The sequence below is a fragment of the Tachyglossus aculeatus genome, chromosome X1, assembly GCF_015852505.1.
Source record: "Tachyglossus aculeatus isolate mTacAcu1 chromosome X1, mTacAcu1.pri, whole genome shotgun sequence".
NCBI classification, from domain to species: domain Eukaryota; kingdom Metazoa; phylum Chordata; class Mammalia; order Monotremata; family Tachyglossidae; genus Tachyglossus; species Tachyglossus aculeatus.
In genome coordinates, this window is record NC_052101.1 from 78685721 (window position 1) to 78713507 (window position 27787).

At 44.0% G+C, this 27787-nt stretch overlaps 1 protein-coding gene across 1 annotated transcript; it reads right to left on the minus strand.

Annotated features, from left to right (window-relative positions):
- IL17RB (interleukin 17 receptor B) lies at positions 1-27787 on the minus strand. Its single transcript, XM_038771638.1, has 11 exons — positions 27693-27787; positions 23776-23800; positions 19508-19648; positions 18998-19125; positions 18601-18727; positions 14976-15023; positions 8411-8550; positions 7585-7650; positions 3776-3851; positions 1916-2023; positions 1-913 (listed from the first exon to the last, which is right to left on the minus strand). The coding sequence occupies exons 1-11, from the start codon at positions 27780-27782 to the stop codon at positions 408-410; spliced, it is 1455 nt and encodes a 484-aa protein (XP_038627566.1). The 5' UTR covers positions 27783-27787; the 3' UTR covers positions 1-407.

A 27787-nucleotide genomic window follows, 5' to 3' on the forward strand; every position in this document is an offset into this window, starting at 1 on the left:
AGTGTAGATGAGGAGTTTATTATTTAGTAGAGTGCCTAACACTCCGTACGTAGGTGCTCAATAGTCACTAATTGATGGAAATTGTACTGTATTATACATATAAATGCCAAAGAAAAGCTAATGATTAATGCAGTAGAATTAATTATGGTCAAATAAGCAGGAAGTAAAAGCCTTTGAGGACTTTGCTCCCCCTGTAAAATTCCCAAGCAACAAAAAGAATCACCTCCAAATTCTTGGCCTAATGGTCTCACCTAGCAAAAGAGTTTGAAGGAGTGTCTTGTTTCCTTCAGTTACAGTAGTATGAATAATGCTCTCCTCCTACTTTATACAAATTCCTTTGTATTTTCATTATTTCTGTGAGGATTTGGTGTGACCTGTTGTTTTCTGCCTTCTCATGGCATGGGCTCTTAGATGTTTTGGAGATCTCTACAGAAGAGATCAGTGTCCTTCATGAGATGATATTTTGGACAAAGGTTGAGGGCACTAAAATTATCTGAGGAGTTTTCTTCACTGAAATAGACGACCATGTATTTGTGTAGCAAAGGCTGGCTTTTCAGGTCACTGCAGAACAGGTTAAACGCAAGCATAAACAGATCTTGAGAACTTTCACTCTGGCATCTGGTATCTTTGTGGCAGGTAACTTCGCACACTGTACTATCCCAGCTAGAACGCAGAAAAATGACTTTATCTGCTTCCTCCTTCTGAGTGGCAAGCCACTGAACTGGGCCCATTTCTGCTATTTTCCTTTTCTGCCACTTGTCGATAATAATATCACTTCTGCAGTGATCATGAAGAAATTCAGCAAAACAGCAAACTGTGTGATGGAAACATACATCTGATGGATATACAACCAAAACTTTAATGGGTGGTTGTAGCTTTGTGGCATGGAAAACCACTTGTTTCTTAACTTTTTCTGTAAAACCAAGATAATAGGAAATTCATGATTAGCAGCTAATAGAAATAAGTAATGAAATATTTCACTCCATGCAATGACTGACAGTTTGCTTCTAATTAGAGATTCTCCACAAAAGGGAAAAGAATGAGAAATATCAGTGTCCACCACTGACTGAATATTATGGATCATCTCAGAACATTGCTGAGGGATAGTCAAGATCATTTTTATTGCATCATGCAAAGCTTCCCCATTAAACATTATTTTATTCCAATCCATTTAAGACCAAACTTAAAATTCAAATATTTTGTAAAAGTCATTGGAATTTAATGTGTTCTGAACTTTTTTTGGATTCTGTCATTCTATCACAAGTTGGGACTAAACTTTTGAGGAAATTTACAAAAAAGAAAGGTTTAGAACCAGACTCTCTTATCACCATTCAAGTAAGGCATGCCAGTAACTATGAGATATGTCCTATTGCTAGGAGGACACCTGCTTGAGTTGTTTCTGTAGTGGTGGTGATGGTGTGTACTGAGCCATCCACAGTATCTCCCCAACTCTGTTATTACAGGAAGGGGATATAATGTTTCTATGCATAGCCTCTTACAGACGCCACTACATAGGGATCAACACAGAGAAGGTAAGTGACTTGCCCAGGGTCACACCGCAGACAAGAGGTGGAGCTGGGACTAGAACCCAGGTCCTTCTGACTCCCAGACTTCCCACTAGGCCATGCTGCTTCTCTAAATAGGAAAAGCAAGGTTTGGGCTAGAACTTGCCTTCACATTATAATTACACTTTCCTCATTTTACAGAGACAATCCTCAAGTTATGTTGGGTAAGATTCTGACCCATTAGTTTTAGAGGTATTTTAAGCTTGCAATTTACCAACTGGGCAAACTAGTCAAGTTATCAAATATAGAGAACTAACACCAAGGTAAAATCTAATGACAATGGAGAATTTTTTTTCAAAGCCAAGATGAGGTACCGCGCTTTCTTATAAAGAATGAGATTCAATTCTTACCGTGCCTCCAAATCAAATATATGCCAGCAGCAAGAACCCACAAAACTACAAATGAAGCAGGTAAGATTAAAAGCAAGTGGCTTCCTACCGAAATGGTTTTGTTGCTTCCTATTTAGAAAAGAAAGGTCATTTAGCCTTCAAAATAAAGTTAGATTTCAATTCATTTTTTAGTTGCAAGCTCTCCCCTGGAAATCAGTCTCAGATCTGCTTAAAACAAGGGCACACATCTTAAATAGCTTTCAAATAACCAGGAGAGTATTTTTCCTTAATACATTACTCTCCCTAGGGCTATGTTCATTTACAAATGTCGATATTACTTTACAAATGATGGTGGTGCAAACAGGGTCAATTCAAGATTTACTAAGAGCTAAAATCCCAATGTAGAGCAGAAGGAGAGAAAGAGCAGCAGTATTAAATGAAGCCAGTTAGAAAACAACAGGGCAATGTCTAGTATTTTTTTCCATCCGCTTAACATTCCTGCCCCATTTTCCTCTTCTTCCACTTCCCCTCTCGCTTCCTATGTCTCCCCACTCATTTTCTTCCATGATCTCTCCTCTCCCAGTAGAAGACAGAACTTGGAGGGTAGAGCGGTTCAGGTTCCTCAATAGTCGATCTGCATGACTACTAATGGAATGTTATTACTCAAAACTTCATCCTACGACACCCCACATTATCCTCACCACAGCCCACAGCAAAACACAAAGCAACCCCACAAGCGAAAGATGAACCGTCCATAAACATATTCTAAAACATGCCGCAAACTCATTAGTCAACACCTATGTTATACCCCTTGCTCAGCCCACCAATTTTCTCCAAATCATATCCAGTTCAGCAGTACACTATTCTAGTCCCTGAGCCCCTTAGAATCAGTGGTGTTTATTGGATGCTTACTGTATGCAGAACACCGTACTAAGATCTTGGAAGAGGACGATACCGTCGTTAGACCCGATCCTTGCCCTTAAGGAGCTTAGCGTCTTATCCCATATACTAGTCAATCCTAACCCAGCCTTTCCTTTTTCTCTCCTGCATCGCCTCAACTCCCCAAGCCCAGCAACATTCAGCCCCCCAGGACAATGAGGAACTGTCCCATGTTTAAATAAAGGACAATCAAAGACATTCAACTGAACACAAGCACCCTTCTGAAATTGTGCCCTGCATGCGTATGTGTCCTATTTGGGGGTTAACTAGTCTGGGCTGGGATGGCTGTGTGTCCTCAATTCTTCCCTGTTATCTGATATAAGGCTGCCTAGCAGGCTGGAGCCAGGAAAGGTGACTGAAGGGCCTGGTGCGTGTAGCTGCTGTGGTTCTGTCATGGACATTAACTCACAAGTGTGTTGGGTGTCTATGTGTCCTTATTAAAGCTGCAAATTCCAACAGTGCACATAGTTGTCCTACTTATTCCTTTTCTTCATTGTCTTAAACCAAATTGGGCCCAGCTGGATCTGGGCTCCTTTTCTCTTGGAGTTGGCTCAGATTCAGTAAGGGCTCAAAATCACACCCACCCTATGTGTAACACTTAGCATGTGGGCTGGAGTACTGTTGTACTATTTTAGGTTCTATTTTAATTCAGTCCAGGCATTCAGATTGCTGCATATTTTTGATGCTTTAACTTCCAGCACATAGTTTTCTAAAATACCTAGACTATAACCACTGCTGTGCCTGCTATTCCTTTTATAAAACGCTGGCCCAAGGGGCTAGATACTTGATGTCTTCTGATGTGGCAGAAAAGGGTTAAATGGTAAAAGCGTCTTCCTTTATAGAACCTTTTAACAATCTTACATTTACACAGTAACAACCTGGCAAATTGCTTTGTCCCTCTTTGATAATGAAAACCACTTTAAAAAAAACAACCACCTTCACCTGGTTCTGAGCAAGTTAGGATAGTTCCTTTGCGCCTTGTGCAGTCATTGCCACATTTGGGGAAGTAAGGAATTAGCTGAGGGGAGAACAAGAGAATTAGAACATTTACTATATTACATTTCTGAGTTTGAACTAACATAGTCCCACCCTAATCTGTATGCCATCTTTATCCCCAGTGGTTTTTTTTTCTGTCCAAACCCAGTTTATGACATTCCAAGGTTCTTTACATCATCATCATCTTACCTCTTACTATGTTCCAATCACTGTTCTAAATACTTGGGTAGATACAAGCTAACCAGGTTGGACACAGTCCCTGTCCCACGTGAGGCTCACAGTCTTAATCCCCATTTTACAGATGAGGTAACTGAGGCACAGAGAAATTAAGTGACTTGCCTGAGGTCACACAGTGCTCTTGCCACTAAGCCATGCTGCTTCTCAACATACACCCAGGGAAGAAGCTTTTCTGTTATGGTACACAGTACAAGCCCCTAAATCTGAAAGGCAAGTCATCTTGGATTGGGAGTGAGCAAAACTTGGGATCTATTTCTGGATTAGTTACTAGATCATTCTGTGCTTCCATTTCCCAAATTGTAAAATGGGGATCATGTATGCTATTCTCTAATTCCCAGTGTTGCTGCTATTACAATTAAGACTAAAGTCAGTAATAATGGTATTTAAGCACTTACTATGTGCCAAGCACTGTACTAAGCCCAGGGATAGATTAATCGATGGCATTTGAGTGCTTACCATGTGCAAAGCACGACAAGAAAAAGTAGTCAATGGTATTTATTGAGTGCTTATGTGCAGAGAACTGTACTAGTGCTTGGGAGAGTACAATATAACAATGAACAGACACATTCCCTGCCCACAGTGAGCTTACAGTCTAGAGGGGGAGTCATACATTAATATAAATAAGTAGATTACAAATGTATACATAAGTGGTATGGAGCTAGGATGGGGGAAGAACAAAGTGAGCAAGTCAGGGTGCCGCAGAAAGGAGTTGGGGAAAAGGACAGGAGGGATTAGTCAGGGAAGAGTAGGAATACGTGGTTCCTACCCACAAGGAACTTAAAAAACTAGACATAAAAATGAATTACAGATGGATATGTGCATAAGTGCCGTGAGGATGGATGAGGAGTGACTAACAGTGTTTAAGGCAAATAGACCCAAGTGCAATGATACAGAAGGGAGGGCTAAGACAGGGAAGTGAGGGTTTAGTCAGGGAAGGCCTCTTGGAGGAGATGATTTTAGTAAGGTTTTGAAGATATAATCAGTGGTATTTATTGAGCACTTACTGTGTACACAGCATGGTACTAAACAGTTGGGAAAGTATCGGGTCGGGCACAATTCCTGTGCCACACCAGTCTCACAGTCTAAGTATGAGGCAGAACAGGTATTGAATTCCCATTTTACGGATGAGGAAACTGAGGCCCAGAGAAGTTAATTCACTTGCCCAAAGTCACACAGCAGGCAAGCGGTAGAGCTGGGATTATTGTTCAAATTTATTGAACATTTACTGTGTGCAGAACACTGTATTAAGCACTTTGGAGAGTACAATATAACAGCTGGTAGACATGTTCCCACCCCAGAAGAGCTTACAGTCTAGAGGGGGAGACAGACATTAATATAAATAAATCAACTATGGATAGGTACATAAATGCTGTGAGACTGAGGGTGGAGTGAATAAAGGGTACAAATCCAAGTACACGGGTGATGCAGAAGAGAGAGGGAGTATAGGAAATGAGGGCTTAGTTGGGGAAGGCCTCTTGGAGGAGATGTGATTTCAAAAAGGCTTTGAAGGTGGGGAGAGTGATGGTCTGTTGGATATGTTGCTGGAGGGAGTTCCAGGACAGAGGCTGGAAGTGGGCGAGGGGTCGGTGGCAAGACAGATGAGATCGAGGTACAGTGAGTAGGCTGGCATTAGAAGAGCAAAGTGTGTGGGCTGAGTTGTAGTAGGAAATCAGAGAATTAACGTAGGAGGTGGGCAAGGAGATTGAATGCTCTAAAACCTATGGTAAGGCGTTTAATGCAGAGGTGGATGGGCAGCCACTGGAGTTCCTGGCAGAGTGGGGAAACATGTTCTGAATGGTTTTTTCAGAAAAATGATCTGGATAGCAGAGTGAATTATGGACTGGAGTATGGAAAGACAGGAAGCAGTTGGGTAGGGACCGTCTCTATATGCTGCCGACTTGTACTTCCCAAGCGCTTAGTACAGTGCTCTGCACACAGTAAGCTCAATAAATACGACTGAATGAATGAATCAGCAAGAAGGCTGATGCAGTCATTCCAGCAGGTTAGGATAAGTGCTTGGTTCGACATGTTAGCAGTTTGGGTGGAGAGGAAAGGGCAAATTTTAGCAATGTTGTGAAGGTTGGATCAACAGGATCTGGTGCCAGACTGAATTTGTGGGTAGCATGAGCAAGATGATCTGACTCATAGGCCCATGTTCATCCCATTAGGCCGTGCAAAGTCAAAGGCTCTGATGATCAACCAAATACTGTAAGGCAACAGAATATAGTGCAGGGCTTCTTTTTTGTCTACCTAGGTCACTTTGAAGCCCCTGCTCGGTCTCCCTCCTTCCAGGCTCGTATCTCCTCCTGCCTTCAGGACATCTCCATCTGGATGTCTGCCCGCCGTCTAAAACTCAATATGTCCAAGACTGAACTCCTTATCTTCCCTCCCAAACCCTGCCCTCTCCCTGACTTTCCCATCACTGTAGCGGCACTACCATCCTTCCCATCTCACAAGCCTGCAACCTTGCTGTCATCCTCGACTCCGCTCTCTTGTTCACCCCATACATCCAATCCGTCACCAAAACCTGCCGATCTCACCTCCACAACATCGCCAAGATCCGCCCTTTCCTCTCCATCCAAACCGCTACCTTGCTGGTTCAATCTCTCATCCTGGATTGCTGCATCAGACTCCTCTCTGATCTCCCATCCTCCTGTCTCATCCCACTTTAGTCTATACTTCACTCTGCTGCCTGGATTATGTTTGTGCAGAAACGCTCTGGGCATGTTACTCCACTCCTCAAAAATCTCCAGTGGCTGCCTGTCAACCTACCAATCAAGCAAAAACTCCTCACTCTCGGCTTCAAGGCTCTCCATCACCTTGCCCCCTCCTACCTCACCTCCCTTCTCTCCTTCTACAGCCCAGCCTGCACCCTCCGCTCCTCTGCCGCTAACCCCCTCACTGTACCTCGTTCTCGCCTGTCCCACTGTCGACCCCCCATGTCCTTCCCGTGGCCTGGAATGTCCTCCCTCCACACATTCACCAAGCTAGCTCTCTTCCTCCCTTCAAAGCCCTACTGAGAGCTCACCTCCTCCAAGAGGTCTTCCCAGACTGAGCCCCCTTTTTCCTCTCCTCCTCCCCATCCCCCCGGCCCTACCTCCTTCCCCTCCACACACTTGTATATATATTTGTACAGATTTATTACTTTATTTTACTTGTACATATTTACTATTCTATATAATGATGTGCATATAGCTTTAATTCTATTTGTTCTGATGATTTTGACACCTGTCTACAAGTTTTGTTTTGTTGTTTATCTCCCCCTTCTCAACTGGGAGCCCGTTGTTGGGTAGGGATCGTCTCTATATGTTGCCAACTTGTACTTCCCAAGCGCTTAGTACAGTGCTCTGCACACAGTAAGCGTTCAGTAAGATTGAATGAATGAATTAAATCTGATAGAGGTAGAAAATTATTGAGTTTTTCAACCTTAATGGACTAACTGGAAATAGTTCTTCTTGTTCTTAGTTGCTTTGTGGTGATGAAATCTACCCTTTCCAACAAACCAGATAAAATTTTACCTGCACAGTAACACCTTTGCTTTCCTCAGGCACTGGGATTGTTACAGAAACACGGCTCTGATTTCTCTAATGCAGATAAATGGAACAATCAAAGTAAAGAATTAGGAGGCAAGAGCTACATAAAGAAATGAGTTGGGGTGGGGGAAGCCAAAGCCTGCAAATGAGTCTGCACCTCATCCAATAACTACATTTACACAAGATTAGATTTCATGGACCCAACATTCAAAGCATGACATTTAGCCTACTAAATTCGACCTTTACAATTCCAGTTCATGGTTCACAGTGGTGAACAATTCAAAGGCTAGCTAATACAGGCAGAACGAGTCCACTGAGGAGGGCTCCAGGAAGACGATCTGGATGCACTCTCTTCAAAATATCACTGCATCATACTGACTGAAGCAGAACCTAGAACAGGGAGCGGGCAGAGTTGAAGGCTATGCCCTCTGAGTACTGTAGCTTCAGGAAAGGCTTAGAGCATACAAATTATTAGCCAAGCAAATGGGCCCTTAAAAGCCCCTGAGCCAGTTACTCTCTCTCTGTTTCTCCAATTTCCACTCCTGATGACAACTAGAACTGTTTTTAAATCATTACTCAAAAATAATTGCTATGAAGGCCAGGTTGTTTCAGGGAAGGACTCATACTCATTCTCTTCCTCCCTAAAAGAGAAATCAGATTTTTCTTCTTCCAATGGATTTCTATTTATCTGCATTTTCATTTTTCTTCAGTTATCATGGGGGCAGGAGGGAGGAGATTTCGTGAGGGTTGGATCAAGACAGCGTAAGAAAGAGGAAAGGGAGAAGGGACGGGATGGGCCGGGGAGAAATACCTCAAAATTCTTAATAACTCCAACAGGGTCATCCATCTCAACCAAAATGGAGTACTTCGTTCCAAGGGTACTGGTTGTAAAGGTCACTTCCAACGACCTCTCTTTCTTACAGGCAATGAGTTTTGGATCCCAGAGACTTCCTACAGGGTAAGGGAAGTGTGAAAAATTATGTTGATACCTTTCTCCTTATGTCGCCAAGTATTTTCCTCCTCCCCTAAATCTAAAACCAAGCAAGCGTTCATTAGCTCATAATAAACATATAAGGTGCTCAAATGTCTGCTATATTATAGGGCACATAACTTTCATGCTACAGGATTGCAAGGGGCACAGGGGTTGGACACTTTACAGAGAAATCACCAAGATGCCCTGGTTTAATATGTTTTGCCAATCTGGTGGCAGGCAGGATGGGGGCCGCAACTTGTCGGCTGTGTGACTTCGGGCAAGTCACAAATTCTTTCTCTGTGCCTCAGTTATCTCATCTGTAAAATGGGGATTAAGACTCTGAGCCCCACGTGGAACAATCTGATAACCTTGTATCCAACCCAGCACTTAGAACAGTGCTCAGCACAAAGTAAGCGCTTAACAAATACCATCATTATTATTACACGATCAAGCCAATTAGCCTCTCCACAATATAAGGGAGGAGACAAGCAAATAGCCAGCCCAGAGCAGAGCTACTGCAGCAGAACTAAGGAGCAAGAAGAGAAGGGAGGACCTGAAAAGAAAAGCTTGGATAGTTCACAAAACTGGAGGGGAAAAAAAAAATAGTCTAACAACTGAGAATTGCCTCTCTTTGTTCTGTGTCTCCTGTGATTGCATTCATTCATGCCTGTGAGCTTCTGCAGTTGCTCATCTTGGTCAGTAAGGTTCTGTTTACATACTGGGCTGATGATTAACCCTCAAAATAAACTCATCCAGAGCAGTCATAACTTGCTGTACCCTGGTTTGTTATGCGTCCCTGGCCATACCCTCGACCTCATCATCTCCTACCGCTGCACTGTGTCCACCCTCACCAACTCTGAAATCCCTCTCTCTGATCATAATCTTCTCACCTGCCTCCTCACTCACACTCCTTTCCCCTGTAAATCTATATTACTCCCTCACAGAGATCTCCACTCTCTTGACCCCATCCATCTTTCTGAGCGCCTCACACCCCACCTCGCCTCCCTCTCCTCTCTACCCAGTCTTGATGATCAGATTACTGTCTCAACTCTACCCTTTCTACTCAGCTAGACTCACTCGCTCCCCTTTCCCTTCGCCACTCTCGTACCACTAACCAACAGCTCTGGATCACTGCCACTGTCCGCCTCCTTCGCTCTTATGCTCGAGCTGCCGAACGCTGCTGGCGAAAGTCTAAACACCATGCCAACCTCATTCACTTCAAGTTTATCCTTTCCGGCCTTAACTCTGCCAGACAAAACTATTTCTCCTCCCTTATTGACACCCATGCCCATCATCCCCGTCAGCTCTTCCGTACATTCAACTCCCTTCTCAGGCCCCCGGTTCCTCCCCCTCCTCCTTCCCTCACCCCCAACGATCTGGCCTCCTACTTCATTAATAAAATTGAATCCATCAGGTCCGACCTCCCCAAAGTCACTCCCCCCCCCCCCGCCACCGCCCTTCTCCAACCCCCCAGCTCTCAACACTCTCTGCTACTCTCCCATCCTTCCCAGCAGTATCCTCAGAGGAGCTCTCCTCCCGCCTCTCAAGTGCTACTCCGGCCACCTGTGCTTCTGACCCCATTCCCTCTCATCTCATGAAATCTCTCGCTCTGTCCCTTCTCCCCTCCTTAACTTCCATCTTCAACCGCTCACTCTCCACTGGTTCCTTCCCCTCTGCCTTCAAACATGCCCATGTCTCTCCCATCCTAAAAAAACCCTCTCTTGACCCCACCTCACCTTCTAGTTATCGCCCCATCTCCCTCCTACCATTCCTTTCCAAACTCCTTGAACGAGTCATCTACACGCACTGCCTCGAATTCCTCAACACCAACTCTCTCCTGGACCCCCTCTGGTCTGGCTTCCATCCCCTACATTCCACGGAAACTGCCCTCTCAAAGGTCACCAATGACCTCCTGCTTGCCAAATCCAACGGCTCATACTCTATCCTAATCCTCCTCGACCTCTCAGCTGCCTTAGACACTGTGGACCACCCCCTTCTCCTCAACACACTATCCAACCTTGGCTTCACAGACTCCATCCTCTCCTGGTTCTCCTCTTATCTCTCCAGTCGTTCATTCTCAGTCTCTTTTGCAGGCTCCTCCTCCCCCTCCCATCCCCTTACTGTGGGGGTTCCTCAAGGTTCAGTTCTTGGTCCCCTTCTGTTCTCGATCTACACTTACTCCCTTGGTGACCTCATTCGCTCCCACGGCTTCAACTATCATCTCTACGCTGATGACACCCAGATCTACATCTCTGCCCCTGCTCTCTCCCCCTCCCTCCAGGTTCGCATCTCCTCCTGCCTTCAGGACATCTCCATCTGGATGTCTGCCCGCCACCTAAAACTCAACATGTCCAAGACTGAACTCCTTGTCTTCCCTCCCAAACCCTGCCCTCTCCCTGACTTTCCCATCACTGTTGACGGCACTACCATCCTTCCCGTCTCACAAGCCCGCAACCTTGGTGTCATCCTCGACTCTGCTCTCTTATTCACCCCTCACATACAAGCCGTTACCAAAACCTGCCAGTCTCAGCTCCGCAACACTGCCAAGATCTGCCCTTTCCTCTCCATCCAAACCGCTACCCTGCTCATTCAAGCTCTCATCCTATCCCGTCTGGACTACTGCATCAGCCTCCTCTCTGATCTCCCATCCTCGTGTGTCTCCCCACTTCAATCCACACTTCATGCCGCTGCCCAAATTGTCTTTGTCCAGAAACGCTCTGGGCACTTTACTCCCCTCCTCAAAAATCTCCAGTGGCTACCAATCAATCTGCACATCAGGCAGAAACTCCTCACCCTCGGCTTCAAGGCTCTCCATCACCTCGCCCCCTCCTACCTCACCTCCCTTCTCTCCTTCTACAGCCCAGCCCACACCCTCCGCTCCTCTGCCGCTAATCTCCTTACCGTGCCTCGTTCTCGCCTGTCCCACTGTCGACCCCCGGCCCACATCATCCCCCTGGCCTGGAATGCCCTCCCTCCCCACATCCGCCAAGCTAGCTCTCTTCCTCCCTTCAAGGCCCTACTGAGAGCTCACCTCCTCCAGGAGGCCTTCCCAGACTGAGCCCCCTCCTTCCTCTCCCCCTTGTCCCCCTCTCCATCCCCACCGTCTTACCTCCTTCCCTTCCTGACAGCACCTGTATATATGTATATATGTTTGTACATATTTATTACTCTATTTATTTTACTTGTACATATCTATTCTAATTATTTCATTTTGTTAATATGTTTGGTTTTGTTCTCTGTCTCCCCCTTTTAGACTGTGAGCCCACTGTTGGGTAGGGACTGTCTCTATATGTTGCCAACTTGTACTTCCCAAGCACTTAGTACAGTGCTCTGCACACAGTAAGCGCTCAATAAATACAATTGATTGATTGATAGATCACAGCTCTCCCCATCTTCAAAGCCCTTCTGAAATCACATCTCCTCCAGGAGGCCTTTCCAGATTAATTTCTAACTTCCTCAATTTATAGGAAAGTCTAGAGCCATCTTTGCAAACTACTTCTAGTGCCTGAACATCCACATTCTTCTAAATAGGCGAAGATCATAGCCTTTTGAATGCTTAAAGCACTCCAAAGCACAGCACACTCATTGAGTTCAATTTTCTTATTATTCAGGAGAGGTCAAGTCTATGGGTTTCTGTGGGGTGAGGGGGTTGGTGGGGAAGAGAGTGTTGGGATGTAGAACCAAGTGGTGATTTGCATGTTTCCAACACCTTAGCTCTATGTGGTCCCCAAGAACTGAACTTACCTGCCCTTCATGATAGAAAGGAACTAAGGCCATTATTCTGTATTTTCAAGTTGGGGTTTTCTCTTGTGTAGAACTGTCTTTGGGTCCAAAGATGACACTACTGATGGGGAAACTGCATCCATAAGTGTGTCAGAGAGAATCTTTGGCACCCTTTGTCCAGAAATCAATTATTTATTAGCGCTTACTGCGTACAAAGCACTGTACTAAGTGCTCTGTACTAAGTACACTATATTAAGCACTTGGGAGAGTAGGATACAACAGAGTTGGTAGACACGTACCCTGCCCACAAGGAGCTTACAGTCTAAAGGGGGATGCTAACATTAATATAAAAAAATTACGGACAGTATATTAGTGCTTTGGGGGCTGAGGGTGGGGTGAATATCGCACTTCCTTAAAGGGAACCGATCCAAGTGCATAGGTGATGCAGAAGGGGAGGGAGTAGGGGAAATGAGGGCTTAGTCGGAAAAGGCCTCTAGGAGGAGATGTGATTTTAATAAGACTTTGAAAGGGTGGGGGGGCATGGTAGTCTGTCACATATGAAGGGGGAGGGAGTTCCAGTCCATAGGAAGGACGTGGGCAAGGGGTTGGCAGCGAGTTAGATGAGATCGAGGTTGGTGCTGGAGAAGTGAAGTGTATGGGCTGGGTTACATTAGGAAATCTGTGAGGTAAGATTCGGGGGGGGGAGTTAATTGAGTGGAGAACTGAGTGGGAAAAATAGAGTAATGGACCTTTTCTGGCCTCAAGCCATCGAGGGCGAGTGCTACAATGCCACTGATGACTAAAAAGGGAAAGGTATGTCCGTCAGGAGGATGTTTTCAAGAGTTTTTGCAGTAGTGGTGACGAGTTATCCATACTCTTCCCGTCGCCCTGTGCTTGGCCGCAAGTATTGTGAGACGGCCAATAAGGAGTTTGGTGCAGTCTGTGATCCTAGAATAGAGTATCTTTGAAACCTCTACAGCAGCAGACACCACTGTCACCCTCACCCCAGACGGTGAGCCTGATACTCAGATGGGTTTCCACTTGTCTATGAAAAATCAGGGGAAAAGCAAAAAAAACAACGGCTACACTAATAACAACTAAAAACGGATTATAAGAACACAGAGTTCCACTCTCTCTTTGGAGGAGTTCATGGTAGGTGCTTAATAAATATTCATTAATTAATAATAGCAGAGGAGCAAACACTTGGGCTAGGAAGAGAGACCTAGAGAGTTAGGTCAGACCCCCTTCTTCCCAGAAAAAAGGGAACCCCCACCAAGCCACCTTTCAACAGTCTCTTAATTCAGTTCTATGGGACCAATAGCTTTGAGAAGTGACACTTCCAATCTCCAAGATCGCCCAGGTAGGCTTGGGCCTAGAAAGCAACAGCCTTTTTAACCTTAAGGCGTGATGGAGTTGAGGCTGCTCTCAGAGTGCATTACTTACTCCAATGGAGTAAAATCACCCACTGAGAGAATCTTCCCTAATATCTATTCTCTCCTGACAACATCCTTAAACATTAATATTGCTCCAATTAGGAAGCATACATTCTGGATTTTGTTTAAACACATAGAAAGTAAATGGCAGTTAACACTTGAGCCCAAGCATCCTGATTCTCAGTTCAGTGGGAGTTCTCCCTATACCACTCTGCCTTCTCCACAGGTAATGTGGGCAAATGAACAGAACCCTTGGGGGGAAAGACTAATCTGAATGAAATCTGTACAGTCGCAGAATGTTGACTCACAGGGCCTATTTCAGGAAAGAAGCCTAGATGTTGAATTTATATCCAGGGTCAGGAGCTAAATAGAGGCTCCTCTTCATCCTTTTAGTTCCTCATCTTTTCTTTTCCATATTCCAGGTGATCTTTTATCCTTTACCTCGGTATTGGGTGTGGAAAGAATGTGGCGGCTGGCTTTTTCCAAGTACGGAGAGCTTAGAGGCTGATGCTCTACTGGTACTTCCAAGGACTAAATATTTTTCATAGTGCTTTGCACACAATAAGCACTTAACCAACACTATCACTACTACTACTATGGGGACATTGGAGTTGCTTCCTGCCAAGAAAGCAGGTCCTTTAGTCAAAACCACTGATTTGACTCAATCATCAGTGACATTTGGGGATTCAAAGTTGCAAAGGTTGTGAGACCTCAAAGTTTGTCAACCCCTTAATACCCTCAATGGCTTTCACATTCCACTGTCCTTTAGGAAAAGGTTTAGAAAGGCTGTTGCTAGTACTCTGCTTGGAAAATCTGTACTGAAGCACTGGAGTACAGAGAAATGGTGCTGTCTTTACACAAGAGTATTGGATGGGATGATGTTGAAGCTGATATTCTGGTCTTGAGAGGTTATTTAAACAAAATGGCAAAATATTCCAAAGACCAGGGTGTTCTCAACCAGTAACTCACAGATTAATGGAGAGAGTTTCTTTGCCTGTGCAATGTCTTCAGGCAGTGAACCTTTCAAACAAATTTGGACACCCTGTTTTCTATACATACTGCACAACTCATTTTATTTACCATCTCATCCTGACATTTGTTCAAGTACAATGAGATTTACATGAGCTTTTTTATATTTCCCTATTGATATGACAAATAAGAGAAGGGGGTGGGGAGGAATTCTACAACTTATTTCCCATTGCTTACCCCTTCCAGCTAGGGCTATAACAATAATAATATTTACTTACCCACTTCTACACATCGTTTTTTAAACTTCATTACCCCATCTAGGCAACCTGTGAATTTAGAATTATTTTTGTATTTTAGAAAATGCATTATAGCCTTATTGCCCTCAATCTTAAACTCACAGACTAAAAATGTACTTTAGCTAATGCTAGAGTTTGAAGATGTAACTACTAATGGGGAGGTTTTATCCATCAATCAATGGTATTTACTGAGTGCTTACTGTGTGCAGAGCACTATACTAAGAGCTTGGAAGAGTACAATACAAAAGAGGAGGTATAGACAGTCCCTGCCATAAGGAGTTTACAGACTAGAAGGGCAGACAGACATTAAAATAAATTACAGATATGTATGTACATAAGTGCTCTGGGGCTGGGGGAGGGGTAAATATCAAAATGCTTAAGGAGAACAGAATCAAATGTATAGAAGATATAGAAGAGAGGGAAGTGAGGGCTTAGTCGGGGAAGGGCTCTTGGAGATGTAATTTTAGGAGGGGTTTGAAGGTGGGGAGAGTGGTGGTCTGTCAGATACAAAGGGAGGAGGTAGCTTCAAGCCATTGGGAGGACATGGGCAAGGGGTCAGCAGCAGGAAAGTCTAGAATGAGATGGAGTGTGTAAGTTGGGAGTTAGAGGAGCAAACTGTCTAAGTTGGGTTATAATAGGAGATCAGCGAGATTAGGTAGGAGGGGTAGAGTCAATTGATCATCTTAAAGCACACAGTAAGGACTTTCTATTTGATGGGTGGATGGATGGGCAGCCATTGGAGTTTTTTGAGGAGAGCAAAAGATGTGGTCTGAAGTTTTTTTAGAAATATCATCCAAGCAGCAGAATGGAGAATGGACTAGAAAGGAGAGAGACAGGAAGCAGAAGTATGAAGTAAGGCCACTAAGACCAATGCACGACTGAAAATTCCATACACTTTGTGTGCATACGAAGATTGTCTTCTGATCGAAGTCATCCCACTATTACCACAAGCCAAGCTGACCTGCCCTCTGCTACAGACTTCTAGAGGTACACATCATCTGAGACTTTGCTTCATTATGCTTTAAAATGTTCCCCCTGCCTTAGCTCACCATGCAGCAGCTATCTGGGTATGCTGCTGTCGCTCGTTCTCCTCCCATACCCTGTGCAGTGAAGAAGTGAGGCAACATACTAAATTCTGATGCTAGTAGGCTGCCTTCCTGGCTCCATGGTTTGTAATCCTGTTTTGCCCTTTGATATGTTGTCGATTTGTACTTCCCAAGCGCTTAGTACAGTGCTCTGCGCACAGTAAGCGCTCAATAAGTATGATTGAATGAACGAATGTTTAAGTACGGCCCGTAGGTGGCGCTGAAAGAACTGCTCTAAAAGTCAGATGCGGTGCCCGTAGTAAGTTACCAGGTCTCACAGCAGTAAAGACAATGGATCCTGGACAGCCAGTTTAGTTTGAAAGAGTACATGAATGGAACTACTTTTACACGGCAAAAACTGAATACTAAATGATCTTCCTATAAAGTCCAAATCAAATATGAATTTAAACAAAATTAGCACACAAAGTGCTTTAGAATCAATGGTATTTATTGAGCACTTACCGTGTGCAGAGCGTTGTACTAAGCGCTTGGGAGAGTACTACAGAGTGGGTAGATGCTTTCCCTGCCCATAAGGAGCTTACAGTCTAGAGGGGGAGACAGGCATTAAAATAAATTACGGATATGGACGTAAGCGCTGTGGGGTGAATATCACAGGTGCTTAAAGGGTACAGATGCAAGTGCACAGGCAACACAGAAGGGAGAGGGAGTAGGGGAAAAGAGGGCTCAAAAGCCTCTTGGAGGAGATGTGATGGTAATAAGGTCTCGAAGGTAAGCAGAGTGGTGGCCTGTCATACGAAGGGGGGATGAGTTTAAGGTCAAAGGGAGGTCATAAGCAAGGGGTTAATGGCAAGATAGATGGGATCAAGGTACACTGAGGAAGTGGGAGTTTGAGAAGGGAATTGAACAGACTGGGTGGTAACAGGAAATCAGTGAGGTAAGGTAGGAGGGGGCAAGAGAATCTGTATTCTCAAACAATTTTCTGAAAGTCCAGGAAAACCTTGAAATTATCACCCTGTAAATTGTCAGGTGGAAGCAAGAATACCCTGAACAAAATTCTTCAGGTAGGAATGGTGGAATGAAAATTCATTCTTTTAGCTTCTAAATACAAATGATACAACGCATTGCAGAATGCACCACATTACCACACAACTAAAGAAATCGCATTGTGTGAAGGAGTAACACCCTAGCTAGAAATGCTGATGATAGAGAATAAGCACTAAAGTTTTTTTAAAAAAACTCAGTTGAGAATACCTGAGAAAAACTAAGGAAATTGGTTTGCTGGAGCCTGAAAATTGGAACAGAATAAGAAATGTCATACTCAATCACCCCAGTGGTCCATCTATCCCAGTATGTAGTGTCTGATAGTGGCACCCAGGGCATGAGGAATCATGACAACTGCCCTGGTTCTATGTTTAGAGGGTCCTGCCTCTCTCCTAAACTGAATAGCAGAGCTGGTGCAAGACCAAATGGGCTTCTGGAACCAATAGCGCATGCATTTGGTGCAAAGGATAGGAAGAAAAAGAGAGCAGTGACAGCCCTGAAAAATAGTTTTGCTCCTTAAATCCCTCCCCTGGACTGGTATGATTGGCCCAGAGGGGCCATATACATATCAATTCTAGGAATAGCCCTGGTAGCACCAAGAGACACTTAAAAATGATTTATGATGAGTGCCCTTGACATCCAGGTTTATGGAGGTACCATCTAATTTTTAATATCCCATTACAACTTTTTATGGTGCATTCATTTACATAACATTCTTGAACACTCTCACAGTTTCCAAATGCTTCCTACCATCTGTGTTTTTTAAAAAAGAGCATCACCTTCCCTTAGTCTTGAATTTTCTACTATTAAGCATCAAAGGGTGCCTCTGGTTTAGGTATCATGGCCTTTGGCCAAATCTTTCAATCATGTCCCTGCTCAGCCTTTGTCTTTCCCATGTAAGTGGCCCTAATTTTTTTTCTCTCGTATGTTGTTCAGAAGATGCTCTATCCATCCCCTTGATCATTCAGCTTCCCTTCTCTAATCCTTTTGTCCTTCCTAAAATGTGAACAGAACTGCAAGCTAATTCCAGATATGAATATTTCTATGTAATCAGATGCAGTTTTATATGACTAAATCGAACTTTCTGCTTAGTCTTTAATATCTTTCCTGCTAATGTCCATTGTTTTATTATTATTTATTCATTCAATTGTATTTATTGAGCACCTGCTCTGGGCAAAACTTGGGACAATGCAATTAAAAAAAAAGCCGCAATAAAAATTTAGGGACTATTCAGTAATGAAACATCATCTAAAACATCGTCTAAAACATCATCTTTGGAAGTCATAAAAGAAAGCTAATTTGACAAAATTCTGAATTAGTGACAAATGGTCTCTGAACTTTTTGTTAATGACCAGTGTGGGCAGGGAACGTGCCTACCATTTCTGTTATATTGTATTCTCCCAAGCGCTTAGCAGTGCTCAATAAATACCACTGATTGATTGATTGACTGACTGAAAAATACAAAGAGATGTAACATGTTACACTTATCATAAACCACATGAAAACCCGTGAAAACCTACCTGGTGATGTGTAATTCACAGATATGGAAGGCGCATCCTCATTCATATTTGCTGTTGGTATATTATGAGCATTGATAAAATACAGTGTACTCAATTCTACAGGAAATCCAACATAATGAAACTGCCACTAAAAAGCAAAAAGAAAAAAAAATTCCCTAGAAGTATCACTGAATTTCTCAAGCACTATGAAATGTATGTATTAAAATTATTTCTGGATTCTATTATAGATGTGAATTTTTAATAAATGACTCAGTGGAAAGACCATTCAAAATGAAGCAATAAATACAAGGGGAAAAAACTAGGAACTTAAAAAACAATTTAATAACTTTGAGATTTACTAAGCTTTTAAATGATATCATTCCAAATGTCAAAATACCATGCTCTCAAAAGTTCTTACTTTGTCCCCACTGGGGCTAGTTTGACTTTTAAATGTATCAGTGTAGTTGCATCGAACACACTCGAAGGTTTGGATCCTGCCTTTCCCAAGGACACAGATCTTGGTAGCAGTCAACACCCTGATGCTTGCTGGAATGAGAGAAAAGAGAAGACCAAGAAGAGATGAGCTAGAGACCTGTGAATACAGGGACCCTTCTAAGAATTTTTAGGTAGCAATCATCAAAAAAGAAGTTCTCATGAGCTAGAGAGTGATAAAAAAAATGTACTACCTCCTCCCCATCCCTCCAGACACTTCTTGTATCTCCAACAAGTGTAAGAGTGAAGAAAGGACAAATGACATCACAACAATTTTGCAGTATAATATCCACAGATAACTTTCCAAGCTGCAATTGAAAGAGAGTCTATCTTTCGAGAAGTAGTGTGGCCTATTGGAAAACGCATGGGAACTGCAATCTTCAGGAACTGTTTTTGATCTTGACATCATCCTGTTTCTTCTACCCGCTGAACTTACCATCCTCTCTAAGTTTCCAGCTAATATTCACACGGATTGGATCAGATTCTGACTCAACATCGGCTTTAACAGCTTCAACTCTCAGGTTCTGCAGATCTCCTGGCGTTAAATGGTGTTTGACTGTCCATTCAGCAGATGGGCCTTGAAAGATCAGATAATCACCAATTTTATAGTGTGTCCACGCTTTCTGACTTAAATACATGAAATATAGCATACTCAATTCCACAGTTTTTTCTGGCTTTCAGAACTGGAAGGCACTGGCTAACTGAGGGGATTCTCAAGCTGCACATTTCACATTGCCAACACCTGTACTTCCCAAGCGCTTAGTACAGTGCTCGGCACACAGTAAGTGCTCAATAAATACGATTGAATGAATGAATGAAGAAAATCCCCAAATATACTAGATACGAATTTAAGATTTAATTCATTTTTCTGCTAATTTCCTTTAGTGTGAAAGGCTCACTGTGGCAGTTGGGACATGGAGATCCTTTGAAATGAAGAAGTATGAGAAGCAGCCATGCCTTGTGTATAGAACATGGGCCTTGGAGTCAAAAGGACCTGGGTTCTAACCCCAGCTCTGCCACTTGTCTGCTGTGTGACCTCAGGCAAAGTCACTTACCTGCTCTGCGCCTCAGTTACCTCATCTGTAAAATGGGGAATAAGACTGTGAGCCCCAAGTGGGACAAAGACTGTGTCTGACCTGATTTGCATATATCTACCCCAACACTTAGGAAAGCAGTATGGCGTAGTGGATAGAACACTATCTCTGCCTTCAAACATGCCCATGTCTCTCCCATCCTAAAAAGCCCTCTCTTGACCCCACCTCACCTTCTAGTTATCGTCCCATATCCCTCCTACCATTCCTTTCCAAAATCCTTGAACGAGTTGTCTACACGCGCTGCCTAGAATTCCTCAACAACAACTCTCTCCTCGACCCCCTCCAGTCTGGCTTCCGTCCCCTTCATTCCACGGAAACTGCCCTCTCAAAGGTCACCAATGACCTCCTGCTTGCCAAATCCAACGGCTCATACTCTGTTCTAATCCTCCTCGACCTCTCGGCTGCCTTTGACACTGTGGACCACCCCCTTCTCCTCAACATGCTATCTGACCTTGGCTTCACAGACTCCGTCCTCTCCTTGTTCTCCTCTTGTCTCTCCGGTCGTTCTTTCTCAGTCTCTTTTGCAGGCTCCTCCTCCCCCTCCCATCCTCTTACTGTGGGGGTTCCCCAAGGTTCAGTGCTTGGTCCCCTTCTGTTCTTAATCTACACGCACTCCCTTGGTGACCTCATTCGCTCCCACGGCTTCAACTATCATCTCTACGCTGATGACACCCAGATCTACATCTCTGCCCCTGCTCTCTCCCCCTCTCTCCAGGCTCGTATCTCCTCCTGCCTTCAGGACATCTCCATCTGGATGTCTGCCCGCCACCTAAAGCTCAACATGTCGAAGACTGAACTCCTTGTCTTCCCTCCCAAACCCTGTCCTCTCCCTGACTTTCCCATCTCTGTTGACGGCACTACCATCCTTCCCGTCTCACAAGCCCGCAACCTTGGTGTCATCCTCGACTCCACTCTCTCATTCACCCCTCACATCCAAGCCGTCACCAAAACCTGCCGGTCTCAGCTCCGCAACATTGCCAAGATCCGCCCTTTCCTCTCCATCCAAACTGCTACCCTGCTCATTCAAGCTCTCATCCTATCCCGTCTGGACTACTGCACCAGCCTTCTCTCTGATCTCCCATCCTCGTGTCTCTCTCCACTTCAATCCATACTTCATGCTGCTGCCCGGATTATCTTTGTCCAGAAACGCTCTGGGCATATTACTCCCCTCCTCAAAAACCTCCAATGGCTACCAATCAATCCGCGCATCAGGCAAAAACTCCTCACCCTGGGCTTCAAGGCTCTCCATCACCTCGCCCCCTCCTACCTCACCTCCCTTCTCTCCTTCTACTGCCCAGCCCGCACCCTCCGCTCCTCCGCCGCTAATCTCCTCACCGTACCTCCTTCTCGCCTATCCCGCCATCGACCCCTGGCCCACGTCATCCCCCGGGCCTGGAATGCCCTCCCTCTGCCCATCCGCCAAGCTAGCTCTCTTCCTCCCTTCAAGGCCCTGCTGAGAGCTCACCTCCTCCAGGAGGCCTTCCCATACTGAGCCCCTTCCTTCCTCTCCCCCTCGTCCCCCTCTCCATCCCCCCCATCTTACCTCCTTCCCTTCCCCACAGCACCTGTATATATGTATATATGGTTGTACATATTTATTACTCTATTTATTTTACTTGTACATATCTATCCTATTTATTTTATTTTGTTAGTATGTTTGGTTTTGTTCTCTATATCCCCCTTTTAGACTGTGAGCCCACTGTTGGGTAGGGACTGTCTGTATATGTTGCCAATTTGTACTTCCCAAGCGCTTAGTACAGTGCTCTGCACATAGTAAGCGCTCAATAAATACGATTGATGATGATGATGATGATAGAACATGGGCCTAGGAGTCAGAAGGTCATGGGTTCTAATCCCAGCACCGCCACTTGTCTGCTGTGTGACCCTGGGCAAGTCACTTCACTTCTCTGGGCCTCAGTTACCTCATCTGTAAAACAGGGATTAAAACTGTGAGCCCCACATGGGACAACCTGACTACCTTGTACATATCTATTCTATTTATCTTATTTTGTTAGTATGTTTGGTTTTGTTCTCTGTCTCCCCCTTCTAGACTGTGAGCCCACTGTTGGGTAGGGACTGTGTCTATATGTTGCCAACTTGTACTTCCCAAGCGCTTAGTACAGTTCTCTGCACACAGTCAGCACTCAATAAATACGATTGATTGATTGATTGAATCTACCCCAGCACTTAGAACAGTGCCTGGCACATAGCACTTAACAAATACAATAATAATAATTATTATTATTATTACAGGGCCTGGCACACAGTAAGCCCTTAACAGATACAATTAAAAGAAGCAAAAAAATAATGAGGAAAATTCCTTAAATTGACTTAGCTCTTTCTCCATTGCAGGCAAGTCCAGATAAAACTGCAGAAGTGAAATAGGAACAAGGGATAACAGGATCTAGTGGGATGTTATTATTTAGTGGGAGATCTTTTGTTAGCTGAGAGAATCCTGTGTGTTAACTTCATGTAGACTCTTGTTCAGAATTTAGTGTTGTACCATCTCGTCTACCCCTACTTCATTAAATTTAGCTAATCCCAGAATCAAAGAGCTGAAAGGAATCTTGTAATGCATTTTGTTCATTCCCCTGCAACCAGGCTGCTCTTAAACCATATCATGAGAGACTACCTGCCTCATTTTTGAAAAAGAGCTGATACATCTTCCAAAAGCATGATCCTACAAGACCCTGGAGGTTCTTAGCTCCACATCGTTATTGTCAAAAGCAATTGGCACTGTAGAAAAGTTATTCCTTTCAGTCAGAAAAAAGTATAAGCGCTGTATATCAAGTATATATCGAGCTCTTAGTACAGTGCTTTGCACACAGTAAGTGCTCAACAAATACAATTGAATATAAATGGATGGAAGCAACATAATGGACTGTGATTGTTTAGACTGCTACTTTGAATACTTAAATTCCAGGAACCATCATCTCCAATATACTCATGCCAATAAACTGAGGTTCTTGGAAGACAAATCTTAAAATTCATCTGGATGGTAGAGGGTAGGGGGTAAAGGGAGCCTTTCAACATATTTCATTAGCACCCTGATAGTTTTGTATCAGGGACTTCATATCCAAGAGTGGAACATCTAGGGGGTTCCACTATGGCCTGGTGGAATCAAGAAGGAAATCAAATCGGAGACTCTGGATATAGGTTTCACAGAGTTTGAGGCACTGCCTTAGTTGCTAGAACAGCCAGAAACCGACATTCAAAGCGTCTGAGAAAGAATTGTTTAGGGCAAGATAACATGCATTTTTTAGTACATGTGCAGTTTATGGAGGTATTGTTATCCAGCTCTTCCTATCATTTATCTCACACACATACTTTCAATCACCTGAACCATGTACAAGCAGCATAGCCTAGTGGAAAGAGCACAGGCCTGGGAGAGGACCTGGATTCTAGTCTTGGCTCTGCCACGTGCCTACTGTGTGACATTGAGCAAGTCAAAACTTCTCTGTGCTTCAGTTTCCTCATCTGAAAAATGAGGATTAAATACCTGTTCTCCCCATGTGGGGAAGGAACTGTATCTAACCTAATTATCTTGACTCTACCTCAGTGCTTAGCAAATAGTAAGTACTTAAATACCACAATTATTAAATACACTTACCAGTTTCAGAACTACATGTAATTGACTGCAAGAAAGGAAAAAAAACAGGCATTACAATGTCACAGGAAATGCAGATGAAGTTCTCAAAACAATATTTTTTTAGATACCAATTTGCAACAATGAAATGATGACACTGCTGATTCTGAGTTTCTTCAAAAGGCTAGATAAGGATATAGAGATGCGGAAGGCAAACAAACTTATGCTTGGAGCATTTGAAGAGGATAACTTTTGACCAAGTTGGGGTGTTCCCCAATAAGGAAGATAATAGTATTTATTGGGTGCTTACTGTGTAGTGAGCACTTTACTAAGCACTTGGGAGAGTACAGTAGAATTAGAATACCTGATCCCTGCCCTCGAGAATTTTACAATCTGGTGGGGGAGACAGACACTAAAGTAAACTACAGATAGGAAGAAGTAAGAGTCTGTAACACAAAAGTGTTATGGGGTGTTGTGAATCCTGAAGTGCTTAGGTAGTGTGAAAGTACAGATATGGGAAAAACACATCTACCAGCTCTGTTACACTGAACTTTCTCCAAGCATTTTGTACCATGCTCTGTACACAGTAAGCACTCAAAAACAATTGACTGATAAGAGAGCTGGGGGCTATAAACTGGGGAAGTTAGAAATTAATCTGGAAAGGCCTCCTGGAGGAGATGTGATTTCAGAAGGGCTTTGAAGATGGGGAGAGCTGTGATCTATCAATCAATTGTATTTATTGAGAGCTTACTGTGTGCAGAGCACTGTACTAAGTGCCTGGGAAGTACAAGTTGGCAACATATGGAGACAGTCCCTACCCAACAGTGGGCTCACAGTCTAAAAGGGGGAGACAGAGAACAAAACCAAACATACTAACAAAATAAAATAGAATAGATATGTATAAGTAAAATAAATGGAGTAATAAATATGTACAAACATATATACATATATACAGGTGCTGTGGGGAAGGGAAGGAGGTAAGATGGGGGGATGGAGAGGGGGAAGGGGGGAGAGGAAGGAAGGGGCTCAGTCTGGGAAGGCCTCCTGGAGGAGGTGAGCTCTCAGTAGGCCTTGAAGGGATATATAGTGGGAGGGATTTCCAGTTGGGATGTGGGGTAAGGAGGAGATAGGGGAAGGGAACATAAGCAAGAGGTTGGCATGGAAGAGATGAGACTTAAGACACAGTTATCTTGAGAAGAATGAGGAGTGTGATCTGAGGTGTAATGGAAGACAGTGGAATAGTAGACAGAAAATGGCTAATTGAGTACCTTAAAAAGCAATCGTCAGAGTTTCTCCTTGATCGAGAGGAATCAGTACAACCTGCTGAAGTTTTTGGCAAATGGGGACCTGTGCAGAATGTAGTTTTAGAAAAATGATCCAGGCAGCAGAGTGAAATATGGACTAAAGAGGGGAAACAAGTGGCAAGGCCGGTGCAGTAGTCAAGCCGAAATATGACAGGTGCCTGGACCAGCGGGATGGCTGTTGGTTGGAAAGGAAGGGATGGATTCTGGAAATGCGACAAAAAACATGCAGGATTTGGCAACAGACTGAATATGGGGGTTGAAAGAGAGGGGAGTCAAGGATAATGCCAAGCTTATGGGCTTGAGAGACAAGGAGAAAGGTGGAATTGACTGTGTTGGGAAAGTTAGTTGGAGGATATTTGGGAAGGAAGATGCATTCATTATGGATGTATTAAGCTTGAATTGACTGTGTTGGGAAAGTTAGTTGGAGGATATTTGGGAAGGAAGATGCATTCATTATGGACGTATTAAGCTTGAGGTGCTGGAGGGCCAAATATAACAGCTGCTCAGTTTCTTTGAAACAGTAGTGAGAACATTAAAAGGTTCCTTCCCACTCCACTAAGGACATTCTCTTTGGAATCAGTGATATGAAAGATTTGGAGATGCTTCATATTGCCTACCTTTATCTCTGAAAAAGAAACTTAACAAAAAGGCATGTTCTGTGATTTCTTTAAAAAAGCAAAAGACCTGTTAATAGACATTACTCAAGAGCAATCTTGGCTTCAATAAAGTTGAGTCAAATTTAAAAATCCCCCCAATCCTTTCTTGATGCAATTTTTTCAGTTATAATTAAGCCCAAGGAACAGCTATTAGCACTTTCACCAGCTCCCAACTAATTATATTTCTTCTACTTCAAATACTCTTTTATCCTCCATGATTACAAATTCAAACCAGAGGCTACATCTGGTGTTGCCTGGTGTCCAACACAGGCGAGTCCTCAGAGGCAGGGATCGAACTATTCAGTACTCTCTGTGATGTAGCTTACAGTGGCCAGTTGACCAGAGCCAAAGGAAAGTAAAATTCTAAAGCAGTTGTCTGAAAAAAGATTCAGGCAGATATGGGATTTTTGGCCATAATCCTCCAATTACTTTGCTTAGACCCTGAAGACACTCTATAGATTCTTCATAAGAGTTACATTATCAATATATTCCTCTTCAGCATCTTAGCACCAAGATCAATGAATGGTATTTATTAAGCACATAGTGTGTGTAGAACACTGTATTAAGCATTTGGGAGAGTACAATACAGAAACAATCCCTGATCTCAAAGATTTTACAATCTAATGAGAGACACAGACACTGAAATGCATTATAGATAGGGGGTGCAAGGATATGAACAAAAGCACTAAGTGGGGAGGACTACGTCAAGGGCACCTAGGCCAGATAAACCAACTAGAAAGACTAAAGAGCACTTAGTACATTGCTCTGCACACAGCAAGTGCTCAATAAATATGAAATGAATGAATGATTGAGAAATTGAGAAATCCTATTTGTGGCCTTCACTAGGATCCCATCTCCTTGCACCTGGTCCAGCCAGATGAGGATCTATAAACAATCTCACCATGTCCAGCTGAGCCTCGTTGCTCTTAGGGTCACACTAGTCTCACAAACACTTAATAAGCTCCTCGAGGGCAGAAGTCATGTCTCTTCTATTGTACGCTCCCAAGCACTTGATGCAATGCTCTGCTCACAGCAAGTGCTCACTCAGGACCACACATTGACTGATTGATTGATTAACACTGGGTGGGCAGGAACTATGGAGAATTGCAGGGCGAAGGGGCTTGTGATGGCAAGGGAGCCAGAGCTAGAGGGTCCCAGAATTTGGAAGACCACTTCAATTCCATCTACTCCAGGAAGCCTTCATGTTCACGGGACTCACCATGGCCAAAAACCCAGGGAGGATGGGGTCTGGCCCGTCCTAGCTGCCTGGCGTGTATATAGTCGGAAAGTGGGGACTGAGACAACGCGGCGAAAGGGAATGAAGTTGAAAGAAGCGGGCGGGGGGCGAGGCTGAGAGCAAGGCAGAGACTCAATGACACGGAAAATTGTTTTGATGCCTGTCTCCCCCCTTCTAGACTGTGAGCCCGTTGTGGGCAGGGATTGTCTCTCTTTGTGACTAAACTGTGCTTTCCAAGCACTTAGTGCAGTGCTCTGCACATAGTAAGCGCTCAACAAATCATCATCATCAATCGTATTTATTGAGCACTTACTGTGTGCAGAGCACTGCACTAAGCGCTTGGGAAGTACAAGTTGGCAACACATAGAGACAGTCCCTACCCAACAGTGGGCTCACAGTCTAAAAGGGGGAGACAGAGAACAAAACCAAACATACTAACAAAATAAAATAAATAGAATAGATATGTACAAGTAAAATAGAGTAATAAATATGTACAAACATATATACATATATACAGGTGCTGTGGGGAAGGGAAGGAGGTAAGATGGGGGGATGGAGAGGGGGACGAGGGGGAGGGGAAGGAAGGGGCTCAGTCTGGGAAGGCCTCCTGGAGGAAGAGAGCTAGCTTGGCGGATGGGCAGAGGGAGGGCCCATACGACTGAATGAACGAATGTCGGCCAGCTGATGGAGATATTCACAGTGGAATTGGAAAGGAGCTGGCAGGGGACAGGGAGAGCCGCTTACCGGTTCCAAAGCTGCAAGGGAGGCGGCGGTATGCAGCCACAGGCTCGCCAAGCTGAGCAAGACGCTCCCGGCCAGGGATGGGAAACGCATGGCCG

Excerpts from the sequence above, each read along its gene's own strand:
- IL17RB (XM_038771638.1), bottom strand. The coding sequence starts at position 27,782 with ATGCGTTTCCCATCCCTGGCCGGGAGCGTCTTGCTCAGCTTGGCGAGC. Across the intron at positions 23,801-27,692 it reads CCCTTGCAGCTTTGGAACCG|TCAATTACATGTAGTTCTGA; the intron begins GTAAGCGGCTCT and ends CCTTTCTTGCAG. Across the intron at positions 914-1,915 it reads ATATTTGATTTGGAGGCACG|AAAAAGTTAAGAAACAAGTG; the intron begins GTAAGAATTGAA and ends TTGGTTTTACAG.